A 14,550-nucleotide genomic window follows, 5' to 3' on the forward strand; every position below is an offset into this window, starting at 1 on the left:
CCACATGAGTGGGAGAAATTTCTTTTAATGCCTCTTAGATATATCACCTTATTTTTTTTGATCAGTAATACCATATTCACATGGACGATTCTATTCTTTTGGTTGGTTTTTTTTTCCTCTAACTATAAGTTACTGGTTGTTTAAAAGTTTATCCTATAGTGATATTGTTGATATCAAGTTTCTTTTTTTTGGTGTACAACATATGATATTTTTTATCTTTCTTAAACAATTGGAAGTGTAGTCTAAAATACTGCACAGGATGATATATATATTTGAAATTTATGTGGTTAGTAAGTTGGCCTCTTCTTCTTCTTCTTCATTTATTTATGTCTTCAGATTGGACAGCACTTCAAGGATGGGTACTTGCACAAAGATGAATTTAAGATAGTTTATGTTGCTCCTATGAAGGTATAGCCCACCTGTAAGACATATATTGTCCACTTCTGTGTGTGTGTTTAGGGTGAAGAAGGGTGTGTGTGTGGGGGGGGGGGGGGGGGTGTTGGTTTTGTTATTAACTTCTTGGATCTTCCTTTTCTTTTCAGGCGTTAGCTGCAGAGGTCACATCAACATTTAGCCATCGCTTATCTCCATTGAACATGACTGTGAGAGAACTTACTGGGGACATGCAACTGTCTAAGAGTGAACTTGAAGAGACTCAGGTTTTATTTCTTTGAATTGTTTTGTGCTTTTATGCAGTAACTGCATGCATTCTATAATGGTTTCTCTCTTTGACTTTCTCTGAATCAGATGATAGTGACAACACCCGAGAAATGGGATGTCATCACTCGTAAGAGCAGTGATATGTCTCTCTCAATGCTGGTGAAGCTCTTAATTATTGATGAAGTACATCTTTTGAATGATGATAGAGGCCCTGTGATAGAGGCACTAGTTGCCAGGACTCTGCGACAGGTGAAATTTTCTTGAACCATCATTGCACTGTAATTTTGAAAAGTACTTCCCTGTGATCATATTCATCTATGGGATTATTTCTATCAAATTCTTTGTAATTTGGCAATGCTTCACTGTAAAATGATACACTGTCTTTTTTTCTTCCCTTTGATAGCTTTTGCCTATTTTAACCACAGTATTGCAAATTGTATGCATTAGTACCTTGATTTTGTTTATGTTGAGACTATTTTAGTCATGGCTGGAATGTAATTTTCATATCTGTATGTATGTGCTAGAGAATTCCTTATTGATGTTACTCCACTAACATTCTTTCAAATCTTTCATATCATTATAAACCCTTGTACGAGTGGGTGGAGAACTGATCAGTCATTTCTTTCCGTCTCCTTTTCCTGTTTTGGGTGACAGGTGGAGTCAACACAGACAATGATACGCATTGTTGGACTTTCAGCCACTCTACCCAATTACCTGGAGGTCTTCTCTACAATATAGTTGAAACTTTCTTGTATATATTTCAGAGCTATTATCCAAATCTTTAAATCTTTAATCGTGAATTTTCCTAGGTTGCTCAATTTCTCAGAGTGAGTCCAGAGACAGGTCTCTTCTTCTTTGATTCTAGTTATCGTCCAGTGCCTCTTGCCCAACAGTATATTGGAATTAGTGAGCAGAACTTTGCAGCTCGCAAGGACTTGCTGAATGAAATATGTTATAAAAAGGTATTTGTTTGTAGATGGATTCTCTTTGGAAGTTTATCAATCTTTACACTGAAAATTAATTGGAGCAATGGTACTCTTTGTTTCAGGTTGTTGATTCATTAAAGCAAGGTCATCAAGCAATGGTATTTGTTCATTCCAGGAAGGATACAGCAAAGACGGCTGAGAAACTGGTACATTTTTTTTTTTTTTTAACTTGTGACGTTTGTTAATAACAGATATTGCTTGTAAGTGTTGTTGACATTTACTTGCTAGATCAGATTGATTGGTTTAGATGGCTTTCTTCTTTGACACTACTGGTTCTGCAGTTTTCTAGTTTCATTTGTTATTTTTTTTCTCAGTTATCTACATGTATTTTAATGTTTTCCTGATATTTACATGTGTCTTAATATCTATTTGTCTTCTGCTGCTGGTGAATGATGGTCCACTAAGGAATAATCCTCTTTTATGATTTTTTTTATCGGTCAGTTACATGCACACACTATTTTCTTTCCTTTCCCTTTCTTTTTTTGGGTGGGGTGGGGGGTGGCTGGGTGGGTTGGTGGTGTTTTGCGAGTTAGCTATCCTGACTGACTCACAATTAGACACCAGAACTATCAACTGAGCATTTGGATGAGACAGAATATTATGACAACCAATGAATGATGATATTATGATAAAATTTGCATGATCCTGTCTGTATTGGATTATAGATATGTAAGTTGACAATGTATTTCATCTGAATTTTATGAAGAACCTTCCCATCCTACTTAATTTCTGATTTCTAATTCTTCTTGGAAAACCACCGTGCCTCCAAAGTTTAGCCTTTTATCTAGACTGGGGTTATTAGTAAGATTAACACTAATGACTTGTTGCATGTTAGGAGGCTTCATAAGTTGAGGATGTCAATCTTGGGCCTCCATTTTAATATTTGTAATCCTGTTTTAGTGGAAATTCTCAAAGCCATCTGGTTCTTCATTGTCAAATTTGTGGGAAATGTAAGTAGGCTATTTGGTATTGAAGGTGATACTCGGGTGATCCTGGGTGGGATGTTAAATTTGTTGCCAGTTTGTTTCATGGGTATCTGTATGAAAAATTACAAGGCTGTACAGTCAATCCCATTTTGGCAGTTACATGATGTGTTTGAATGGAGATAAATGCTATAATTTTGTAAGGATCACTTTTCCTTGACAATTTTCTCGTGACAGGATACTGTTTCTTGCATCTTTGTGGTTCAGGATTTTGGGGATGTTACCTTGCTAACATCAAGCAAGACTGGAGTGCTATTTTATTTTCAGTTTGATATTCTTCTTGCCTGGTTGGGAGGATATCCTAACTTGAAGTGTTTCATGTACATCCTTTCTCATTAATAATGCAGTCATCCTTTGACTGAGAAATTAAGGAACAGGTCTTGCAACACTTTGATTTGTGGAGTGTCAATGTGTATCGATGTCTAAACTCAATACTCATTAAGTCATGGAAACAGAAACTTATGCCTCCACAGATATACATGGAGAATGTGTATGTTTTGACCAATATTGGTGCATAGTCATAGTTGTTAACAATATATTTTACAGGTTGAACTTGCACGGAATAATGAAGATGTAGAGCTCTTTAGAAATGATGAACATCCACAATTTGCCTTATTCAAGGTGGGAACTGATGTATTTCGTTTTTTTTTCTTGGTGCTTGTGAGGTTTATGACATTAATAGCTATCAAATTTATGCATTTCAGAAAGAAGTCATGAAGTCCAGAAACAAAGATCTTGTTGAACTCTTTGGAAGTGGGGTTGGTGTTCATCATGCTGGGATGCTAAGAGCTGACCGAGGTCTAACCGAACGGCTTTTCTCTGGTGGACTTTTGAAGGTAGAGTTCTGCTTTGCGCTTTGAAATTTTGCCTAACATCTTTGCTGAAATTAGATCATTTTCTGTTCTAGGTACTTGTTTGCACAGCAACTTTGGCATGGGGTGTAAATCTACCTGCTCACACTGTTGTGATTAAGGTTTGTGCTCATTATCAGGCCATGTATGTTCATTGGTTTTACTGTTGCCTAAATTCAATCCTTTCTGCAACCGTTTTCCATAGCTGCAACCATAGACAAAATGAAATCAATCTCAATGTATGTAAAGTCACCGACCCGTTTGGCATTGTATTAGCTTTTGCTTTTCAAAGTGCTTTTCAAATTGCTTTTCACCTAATAAAGCATCAAATTGATGCTTTTTAGATGTTTTTCAATGATTTTTATGTGTTAGTGTCAAAATGCTTTTAAAAAATATCATTTTAATATATTTTCAATTGAAAAGCACTTTTGAAAAACACCCTGCACCACAATACCAAATACCTGCTGCTTATTTGAAATTCTTAACTTAAAAGACAATTTGGTATCTTATTAGTTAGAGAAAGTAAGTGAGCCTTTCCTTAAAAAAAAGTAGAAATCACACTTGGAAGTAAAATTTCATTTCAACCAGGTGAACTAAAACCTTTGAATTGATATTAATGCAACATCTCATTCGACATGCGGCTCATTAAAGTAAATATCAAAGTGACATTGTTTAATAACAGAAAATGCATTGATTGCAGTGCTATGCACTTGAAGTTGTTCTTCATACTGGCTAGTTTCAGGAATACAATGCATAAGATAGCGTTTTTACATAGATAAATCTTTGATATAGTTTTCATTTGCATTCCTCTTTCTATTAACCATTCTGATGTTATTCTCCAGGGGACCCAGTTATATGATCCAAAGGCTGGTGGGTGGCGTGACCTAGGCATGCTTGATGTTATGCAGGTTAGACTCGGAGGAAATGTATCTAATTTCTTTATTGCTTATTATTGGGGTCTTGTCTTTTTACAGTTCTCATGATTTCATTGTATACAGATCTTTGGAAGGGCTGGGAGACCTCAGTTTGACAAGAGTGGTGAAGGCATCATAATCACGTCCCATGAGAAACTGGCATACTATCTAAGGTTGCTGACATGTCAACTTCCTATAGAAAGTCAGGTAGTTATTTATAGTTTGACTTCAGGATGTCCAAGCATAATATTAGACTCATATTATTGGTGTGCTAGAGTTTCTAAACATGATTTGGAGTTGGGTTACTATGGAGTAGGTAACTTGGGTATCATCTTCCCTTGTCAACTCTGAAGACCATCTTTTCGTTTGAAGTTTGGATTCTTTCACTTTCACTTATGGCAAGGAACAACACAGATTATTGAACAGCTTAATACAAAATATGGACTATGTTTTACTTGTTTGGAGTCTATTCTCCCATGTCTGTTACAAGATTTTATGTGTAGCTTGTCTGCAAAATGAAGTTGTGTTCTGTATGCATCTATGCTATTTGATCTGATATTACATTTGTTGAATTGTGATGAAGATTTTCATATCTCAGTTTCTAGTAGATTGTAGTGACTCTGTTAATGAATATGGTTTAGGTATTTAATACTAGATGATAGTTACACTAACAGTAAAGCCACTATATTTGCAATCATTACAAACGGTTCTAGTTGCAAACTTAGCCACCTAAATAAATTAAACCTCTTAATCAATATGCTGGGTAAATCCTAGGTATGCATGAAGCATGCGGGAAAAAAGGTAACCTCATAATTTGGCAATTTGCACGGAAATATTATATCCTTAATTTGCTGCAGAGTTGGATGGTCTGGCCATCTGTTGTTGAAGCCATGATGGAAATCCATTGAGTTCACAAGTTCTGTCTAGCAGGATAATGCAAATGGTTTATGTTGGGTTTTGCTATATGGTTTTCAGTGTGGTGATGGTTGCTTAAAATATCTTATATTCTGATTGTGCATTGAAATATATTCCATTTTTGCACTGATTCTATGTAGTTAAATGGCTGGTTCACATATTGGTTGTGATTTTTCCTTTGTGTTTGCAGTTTATTAGCTCTTTAAAAGATAATTTAAATGCTGAGGTGGCATTGGGTACTGTTACCAATGTCAAGGAAGCTTGTGCATGGCTTGGTTACACATATCTTTTTATCAGGATGAGGCAGAATCCTCTGGCATATGGTATCGGGTGGGATGAGGTATGTCATCTATTTTATTAAGTTCTACATCTACCCAACTGGCACTATCAGATCTCTACAAACAATGTTCACATGGTTCAACATGTTGAAATTGGGTTATCTTTAACGATTTAGTTGATATTTTAGGATGCATTTTCATTGCCATTGAAGTAAGTATCCTTGTTGCAACTTGATTGTCTTGAGAGTACTTTCTCAAACTCACTTTTAAGGGTGGTCACTAGTTGGGCTTCAATAGAATTTTTAATGAACAATTGTGATATTGGCCCATTATTGCCTCTAGGATAACCAATGAGACCTCCCAGGGGATGCAGGACATATTAATGGGCTGTTCTGGTACTGATTATAGGGTTAAGCTTGAACAGTGTTTTACACCAAAGAGAAGATTGCATCACACAATCAAAAGCATATGGCTGGAAATCTTATTCATCAAAGCCTTTTCTGAAAACAAAGCATACAAGCATTGGTATTTATAGACTCAACAACCTCTTAAAGCTTTATGTAGTTTGGATTCCTAATCCAACAAGAACTTAGACTCTTAAATAGGAAACATACTGGCTTGACTTCTTATAAGATCTTTTTCAGAATTACTATCGTGTTACATATTATTCCCAATAAAAATCTACTTAATTAAGGATTAATAAGAGAAGAAAACATAAAATAAAAGCCTAGGCCCCGAAAATTTCCACCTAATCTGGAATTTATAGATATTCCCTTGTCTACATTAACCACACAGAAATACAAGAAATCAGCTTGTTTTCTTGTCTACATCACCAGGTCTGGCTCATGCGAAAGCATATTGGATATGCTAGCAAATTACTATCATAGACTTTTGTGGCCTAATAAGTTCTGTGCTTCTACAATAATCCTAATTCCCTTGATATGCTAAATGGGTTCCTGAAATTGGTCGCACCAGTCCTTAGTTGTAGTTCCCAATTGAATCATCAATGAGACTAACATAAATTATTTTACCTGCGTCTAAGAGTTTCTTTTGCATATCAGCACCCCAGACAAAAACAAAACTCAAGCACTGGTGTATCTTTTATTCACCACAATTTTTAGCAAATTATGAATCTTGAGCTACTGGTATAAATAAATTAAATCTGAAGGAGATAAGAGTTCCATAGACTTTGTATATAAGGTTAGCTAGATAATCAAGTTCCAAGGGCAGAAGTGAGGGAAGAAAGACTTATACGAAGGCCCCAAGTTCCCCTCTTGGATCGAGCTAGGGAGTTTCTTGAAAGGGACATTATGAGCCTCAAGATATGGCTGGAGACATCACAAAGAAGGGTGAGAGTTGAATTTTACAGATTTTGATGGTAGACTTGACACTACAACCTTCTCTAATTGGTTATTTGCAATTGAGGAGTATTTTGATTGGTATGAGATATCTGATGAGAGACGTGTTTAAGCTTTGCTAAGATGAAGTTAGTAGGCTTAGCAAAAGTGTGGTGGACTGGTATTGAAGGTGATATCTAGGGCAGCCACCAATTGGCACTTGGCAAGAAATGAAGGCAAAACTTCAAGAAAAGTACTTCCCTTCTGATTCCATGACAAGAATTGCAAACAACTTGTCAATTCAAAACATGGCAGCATTTCAGTTGTAGTGTATATGCAGAAATTTGATGAACTGAAGACGCAGAGTCAAATTATTGAAGATTCTCGTCTCACATTGACAAGGTTGAAGGGCTGACTGGAGAAGAGAACTACTTCAACAACCACTATATGGCATAACATGCATTTCAAGTGGCACTAGACATGGAAGAATACTTGAAAGTGCCAATTACCAGGAAATTGCAGCCTTAACCAAGGGATTCAATAATGCCAAGGGTCAAAGATAATTGCAGAACTTTTCGGACAAATCCTACAACTTCTAATCAGCCTTATGATCCTAGAGGGAAGAGGCCATTGATAGAAGCACCTAAGAAGCCCAATGATCAAGACGCTTATTTCAAGTGTGGAGGTAAGGGCCATATGGGATATCAATGTTCCACTAAAGCCAACTTGCATATTGGAGGGGAGCATGAAGAACTGAATCAAGATGTTGAGGGAGAAGAAAATAGAGAAGACTTGGTGTATAATGATGATGATTTAGCTGATTTGGATGTAGATACTTCTCTTACTATGGTAGTGAGATGTATACTAGCTACTCATAAACATGGAAAGGAAGATTGGAGAACAACTGCAATTTTTCAAATGTTAGGGAAAGAGTTACACAAGCTTGTCATTGATGGGGGAAGTTGTATGAATGTTGTTTCTGCCCCTACTGTGGGAAGAGTAAAACTTCCCACAAAACCCCATCCACAACCATATCAAGTAGCATGGATTGATAACACCATTATACTAGTAACCGAGTGTTTGGTTTCTAAATCTTATGATTAGTATAAGGATTCTATTTGGTGTTATAGTTCCTATGAATGTCACACACATACTCTTGGGTCACCAATGACTTTATGATCGTTCTCTGTCTCACTGTGGAGGAGAGAACACTTACCATTTCAATTGCAATGGTAAGGAAAATCACTCTTCATCATATGAGCACTGAAATCAAGAGGGCCAAGCAAGCTAAATGAAGGCACCAAGTCAATTTATGTATGTGTGTGGATGGTCATGCAATCAATAAGATAACTATCAAATACTGCTTGACAATCCCAAGGCTTGATGACATGATGAGTGGAGCTACCATATTTTCTAAGCTAGATCTTAACAACGGTTATTGTCATATATATGTAAGCCCTTGGGATGAGTGGAAAACACTATTTAAGACAAAGGATGGCCTATATGAGTGGTTGGTCATGCCTTTTAGCTCATGCAATGCACCAAGCACCTTCATATGAATGATGACAAAGGTAATTCACCCTTTTCTTAGCAAATTTCTAGTTGTTTACTTTGATGGTATATTGGTTTATAACAAGTCTAAAGCGGATCACCTTTTCCACCTCCAAAAAGTCATGAAAGTTTTACAACAAGAAATTTTTATCAACATGAAGAAGGGCTCCTTCATGAGCTCCCGAGAGCTGTATTTTTAGGTTTCATTGTGTCAAGAAGCAAATCCAGAGGAGGTTAAAGCTATTTTTGACTATCCTATCCCTACTACTTTACATTAGGTGAGGAGTTTTCATGGGCTAACAACATTTTATGAGGGTTTGTTCAAAATTTCAGCACTAGAATGGCTCCAATAACTGTTTGCATGAAGAAAGGAAACTTTGTTTTGATAAAGACAACTTCAAAAACCTTTGAAGAAGTCAAAACAAAAATGATAAGGTTCCAGTTTTAAAGCTGCTTGATTTCTCTAAAGTATTTAAAGTTTCTTGTGATGCTTCCCATGGAATTGGTGGTGTACTTTCTCAAGAAGGTCATTCAATAAACTTAGTGAAAAGCTATATAATGTCAAACAAAAATACTCCACCTACGACAAAATTTGATGCAATGGTGCAAATGTTACCCTATTGGTCATATTATCTCATTCACAAGGAGTTTGTTCTCAATTTTGACCATAAGGCTCTCGAGTACATCAATAACCAAAGAAAATTGAACCCAAGACATGAAAAATGGGTTGAATTTCTACAAGCCTATACCTTCTTAATCAAATAGAAGGCTAGAACTGAAAATAAAAATGTTGATGCTCTTAGTTGAGTGTTATTTTTGGCTACCATTATGGCAATGAAGGTTGTGGGCTTTGAGCATTTGAAGAATGAGTACTCTAGATGCAAGGATTTCAACACTATATATACTGAGACACGAGCAGGAATGCAAAGACTTCTCTCTCCAAGATGGACATTTTGTTAAGGTAGCGTTTGAGATAAAAAGAGACAGAGATGGAGACAGTGGGATAGATGAGACATGTCTCACTATATGTACAAGTATATAAATTCACTACTATTCTATAGGCAGCCAAATGCTGGCTTTAGTAGTGGTATGGAAGCGGCACACCGCGCTATCCCGGGTTGTTCAGTGCGTGTCAGTTGAGGGGCTTTGACGACCTTGGTTTCTTCTTTTCCCTCTTCTCTCTCTTCTCGGGATTCGAGTTAGGTCGCCAAAATTAAAAGGAGTCTTGTCATTTTGTTTTTGTATTAAATTTGGTCTTCATTATTTTTATTGTTATTTGTTTTCTTTTGAATTCTTTTTTTGATTGATTTTTTTTTCAATTTCAGCTTGCAGCATTTGGTTTTATTTATTTTTTATACCAAATTTAATATTTATTCTTTTGATTGCTTTTTTTTTTTTTAATCTTTAATTGCTTTTTTTTCAATTTCATCTCTTAACATTTGGTTTCTTTTTATTTTATCAAATTTGGTTATTTTTTAATTGATATTTGTTTTTTAGATTATTTTTTGATTTTTTTTTCCAGTTGATTGAGAATTTAGCTTCGTGATTTTTTTGGGTTGGACCTCTATGGAGTTAGTCATGACCTTATGATTGGGTCACGGGTTTCAATGATTAGCCCAAATTGATTTCGGTCCTTTTTAGCTCATTTTTTAAAGTTGACATTTTTTTTTAAATTTCATCATTCAACATTTGGATGGTTGAGGATTGAGCTTTGTAATTTTTTTCAGTTTTCTTTATATGGGATTATACTAATCTCCTTTCTTAGGTCATGAGTTTTGCTGGTTAATTCGGGTTGATTCAAGTATTTTTTTCATTGCTTTTTTCCTAAAATTGATTTTTTATTCCAATTTTGCCGTTCAACATTGGATTGTTTGAGAATTAAGTTTCATAATTTTATTCAATTTGTTTTTTATCGGGATATCCAGGTCTCACGACCATGTCACGAATTTGGTAGCCTGACTTGCATGGACTTGGATCTGTTTTTTTTGTCCTTTTTTTAATTTGATCTTTTTATAAATTTTTTCCTCTAACATTCATTCAACTCGAAGGTTAATGTCTATTTTGTAATCATCTTTTCTTTTAATTTTTGCTTCTTTATCAAATGTGATCATCGAGGGACTATTTAAAAGTATTGAGGATATATTTTTGTAATATTGTCAAGTGTTATTTTTTTGAGTTGATATTTTTTTTTTTAATTTCGGTTTATTTGCTGTCGTTGCCTTTTTTTTTATAATTATGTTATTAAATTAACTGAATTTATGGAATCCAATCAAGTTAATGGCCGAGTCTTGGATTTTTCTTGCTTCTTTAAAAATACTAGCGTCGCCGGGGCATTATTTTTTTTATGTTGAGAAAACATTTGCCTGACCTGGGATGTAGTGCGTGCCACCAATCTAGCATATTTATGTTTGAGAACAATAGAGAGTTTTTTTTGGGAGTAAAAAAACAATAACAATGGTTGAAGAGAGGTTTTGCGGACCAAGCTTAAAGCATGATGCTGCCAAGCTGGCAATCCAATGCCAAACTTGCCAATTGGCTAAAAGTAAGAAGAATATTGGTCTTTACATGCCTTTTTCTATTTCACATAAACTTTTGGCAAGATCTAAGCATGGACTTTGTTCTTGGATTGCCAAGAACAATTCAAAGGCATGACTCTTATTTTGTACTCATCGATCACTTCTAAAAAATGACACATTTCATCTCTTATTCCAAGTGAGTGTTTGGTAAAGCGGTGCAAAATGCTTTTCAATTGAAAATGTATTAAAATGAAATTATTTCATGTTTTTTAAATGTTTTTGATATTTTTTAATTTTTTTTTGATATTGGCACATCAAAACACCAAAAAAAGTATCAATTTGATGTTTTTTCAGGTGAAAAACACTTTGAACAACAGTTTGAACCAAAAAAACAAACACATTCTTTAAACAACTGAACTGATGCGGTTCATGTTGCAAAATTGTTCTTCTAAGAAGTGGTCAACCTTCATGGGCTTTCTCTAACTGTTGTCCCAGATGAAAAGTTTACAAGCTACTTTTGGAGAACCTTATGGCAATTAGTATAAACACAATTGAAATTCTTAGCTGCCATTCTTCTTTAGATGGACAAACTGAGGTCACAGAATAACTATATGGGAGGGACTTGATGCTACCTATTGCAAAATTCAAATACAATAGATTCATTAATCGCACTTTGGCTGTAGCACATTTGAAGTTGTATTGGGTTTACAGCCAAGAAAGCCAATTGACTTGGTACCATTACCTGTTTCAGCCGGTACTAGTGCTGAAGAAAATTCATTTGCGGAGCATATTCTTGGCATACATGCCGATGTACATTTAAAAATTGCTTCAAGCAATAAGGGGTACAATAACCGAGTGGATTTGCATTGTCGACATGCTAAATTTGAAGCTGGAGATCAAGTTATGGTGCACATTTGGCTAGGAGGCTTTCCAACTAGCAAATACAAGAAACTTCAATATAGGAATATGGGCCCTTATAAGATTTTACAGAAGATTAGCTCTAATGCTTCTGTTTTGGACCTACCTGAAGATATTGGTACGAGTAACATCTTCAACATTGAAGACCTCACTCTTTACCTAGGACATATAGATACTTCTTCCATAGATGCTCCAACACTCCAACCCCAGTTCCCATAATTCAAGAAGAAATTGAACACATTGTGGACAATAGTATTGTTTCAACTCGTATATGTTACGACAAAAAATATTTGGTGAAATGGAAGAACAAACTATTATTTGAATCTACTTGATTTCTGATGTGGAGTTTCAATGCCTAGACCATGATTTTATGGACGATACAAGTCATTTAACTCTCTAGAGTCAAGTTTTCTCAAGATAGGGATAGATGGTGCAAATAACATCTAGAAAGTTTATAGAACAAGAGGGAAATCGAATCCTACAAGTTTTTCGATTTGCCTTCATCCTAATTGGAGCTAATCTAGACTCTTTAATAGATAACACAACATATTTTGGGTGTTTTAATTGCCAGGGGCAGCTTTGTAATTTTTGTTTTGTTAGGGGTAATCTTATAATTTTAGGAAGTAGATTAGTCAACTTCTTTAGCATTATGGAAGTGACCTGCCAACTAGCACTTGCTATTGTGCACCTTCATAGGCACCACTTTAGTAGCCAAATTATATTTTTTGTAATCCCACTTGAGAGGATGGTTTTTAGTGAAACTAAATTAAGATTTCAGCCGTTTAGATGTGTGATGCATCTTATCTTAGGTGTGATGTCTTAGAATTCTTAGGAGTGATTTTGACGTGGCGTATAACGTGGATAAACGTGGCGTATAATGTGGATAAAAGTTACAGTTTTCAATGTTACTGACCTAAGCTGTAAAGAAATCTAGAGAAAACTCTAGTATTTTATTAGAAATCTGAATAGTTTGAATCTCAAAATAAACTAAATATTTCTATTTATATTAATTAGACCTAAAATCCTTTATATGAAAGGATTCCTAGTTAAAACTAAAATTCTTTATAAAAAATAAATACTAATTAAAACTTACCTAACTAATAGAATCCATCTAGTATTAAGATTTCTAAATAGTAAAATAATAATTAAATTAAAATTAGAAAAAAAGAATCCAATTACAACAAAGTAAATAAAGACAATCCTGCATAGTAAATTCCAAGCCTTATTTGAATGCTTTTCTGATCTCTGATCATTTTGAAATTTTAACACAATAGGAAAAAGATCCTTCAGAATTTTCTATTAAAATTTTAGCTCGATCCAATGGTCGGATTAAAAGTTATGCTTGATTTACCAAACTGCATTTTGAACTCTTCTTAAACCCCTCAAAACCTAAAAATCTTAACCATTAATAAAATAATGCAATAAACATTATTATGCCAAGAATATTGAAGAACTTTCCCCACTTCAGATTTGTAGGAGCCCTAGGGTGATGCTAGGTTTGTTTTCTCCCTTTTAGCTTACTTGATCCTTAGTTCATTGTTGTTACTCGCCCAAACCATAACTGTAAGCTAAAGACACCACAATAGCCACCTAAAGCCAATTTTCCATTTCCTAACCTATCATTTCTTTTATTGCTTGTAAAACTTAGTAGTTAGGTGCTGTAATTGAAGATCTTGCATAAGATTGAATTGCACTTCAAACCACAGTCATGCACATTTTGATTAAAAAATCAAGATTCATCTCTTGATTTGAAGATATAAGGTTAAATTCTCAATGCTTTTACAAAATATTGTTTGGATCTTCAAGTTTATGTGGTACCAAAAACACTGTAATACTTGTTACAATTGTTTGAAATTATGATCCTTCTTAATTAGGTTGAGAGCATAAGCATCATCCCTTTCTACTGAAATGATTGAGAAATTTGGCATTAAAGACAATATTGCTAGAAATTGCTAATATTCACACTCATGATAGCCACAAATATTATGAATTTGCTTGTGATAGTTCCCTAATGTTCAATCACTACTGTAACCTCATGATTTGATTCTCTTGTCTACTCCGAGACTTTGCTCAAACTGAACTTTTGCATTAATGTATGCATGGACTCATGCATGCATGTAAGTTTATTTGTTTGTTTTACTTCCATGTCCTTGATAGAGCATGAACTTGAATGGTCTTGAATCTAAAAGATGTCCTTGTTATACTTTGTTTTCCACATGACGCTTATGTGAAGAATCTTTATGTGCTTTTAGGTCATTGAAGACCCTTCGTTGAGTTTAAAGCAGAGAGCTCTTGTAACAGATGCTGCACGTGCACTTGACAAAGCTAAAATGATGCGGTTTGATGAGAAAAGTGGCAATTTTTACTGCACAGAGCTTGGTCGCATTGCAAGCCACTTTTATATACAATATTCTAGCGTTGAAACTTACAATGAATTATTGAGGCGCCACATGAATGATAGCGAGGTTATTTTTTACTATCCATGGTTTCACTATGTGTAACATCAGTTTACAAAATGTTATGGTTCTTTTTTATTTTCTCTTGAGTTTTGTGAAAAAAAGCTGTCAGAATTTTTGGTGCACAAGGTTTCCTAGTAATGAGTTATTTAGTGATTATATGTTAAGTCAGTATTTTCAGTTGC

At 34.9% G+C, this 14,550-nt stretch overlaps 1 protein-coding gene across 1 annotated transcript in view; it reads left to right on the forward strand.

Annotated features, from left to right (window-relative positions):
• LOC18105734 (DExH-box ATP-dependent RNA helicase DExH14) overlaps positions 1-14,550 on the forward strand; it is a 36,825-nt gene that overhangs the window by 6,284 nt on the left and 15,991 nt on the right. The window contains exons 10-22 of the mRNA XM_024586899.2: positions 337-408; positions 543-659; positions 748-909; positions 1,315-1,380; positions 1,470-1,622; positions 1,709-1,792; positions 3,176-3,250; positions 3,334-3,465; positions 3,537-3,602; positions 4,323-4,388; positions 4,479-4,601; positions 5,500-5,649; positions 14,162-14,374. Of these exons, the coding sequence (XP_024442667.2) occupies positions 337-408; positions 543-659; positions 748-909; positions 1,315-1,380; positions 1,470-1,622; positions 1,709-1,792; positions 3,176-3,250; positions 3,334-3,465; positions 3,537-3,602; positions 4,323-4,388; positions 4,479-4,601; positions 5,500-5,649; positions 14,162-14,374 (1,479 nt within the window). The remainder of the gene's footprint in view (positions 1-336; positions 409-542; positions 660-747; positions 910-1,314; positions 1,381-1,469; positions 1,623-1,708; positions 1,793-3,175; positions 3,251-3,333; positions 3,466-3,536; positions 3,603-4,322; positions 4,389-4,478; positions 4,602-5,499; positions 5,650-14,161; positions 14,375-14,550) is intronic.

This window comes from Populus trichocarpa, chromosome 15 (assembly GCF_000002775.5).
Source record: "Populus trichocarpa isolate Nisqually-1 chromosome 15, P.trichocarpa_v4.1, whole genome shotgun sequence".
Taxonomy (NCBI): domain Eukaryota; kingdom Viridiplantae; phylum Streptophyta; class Magnoliopsida; order Malpighiales; family Salicaceae; genus Populus; species Populus trichocarpa.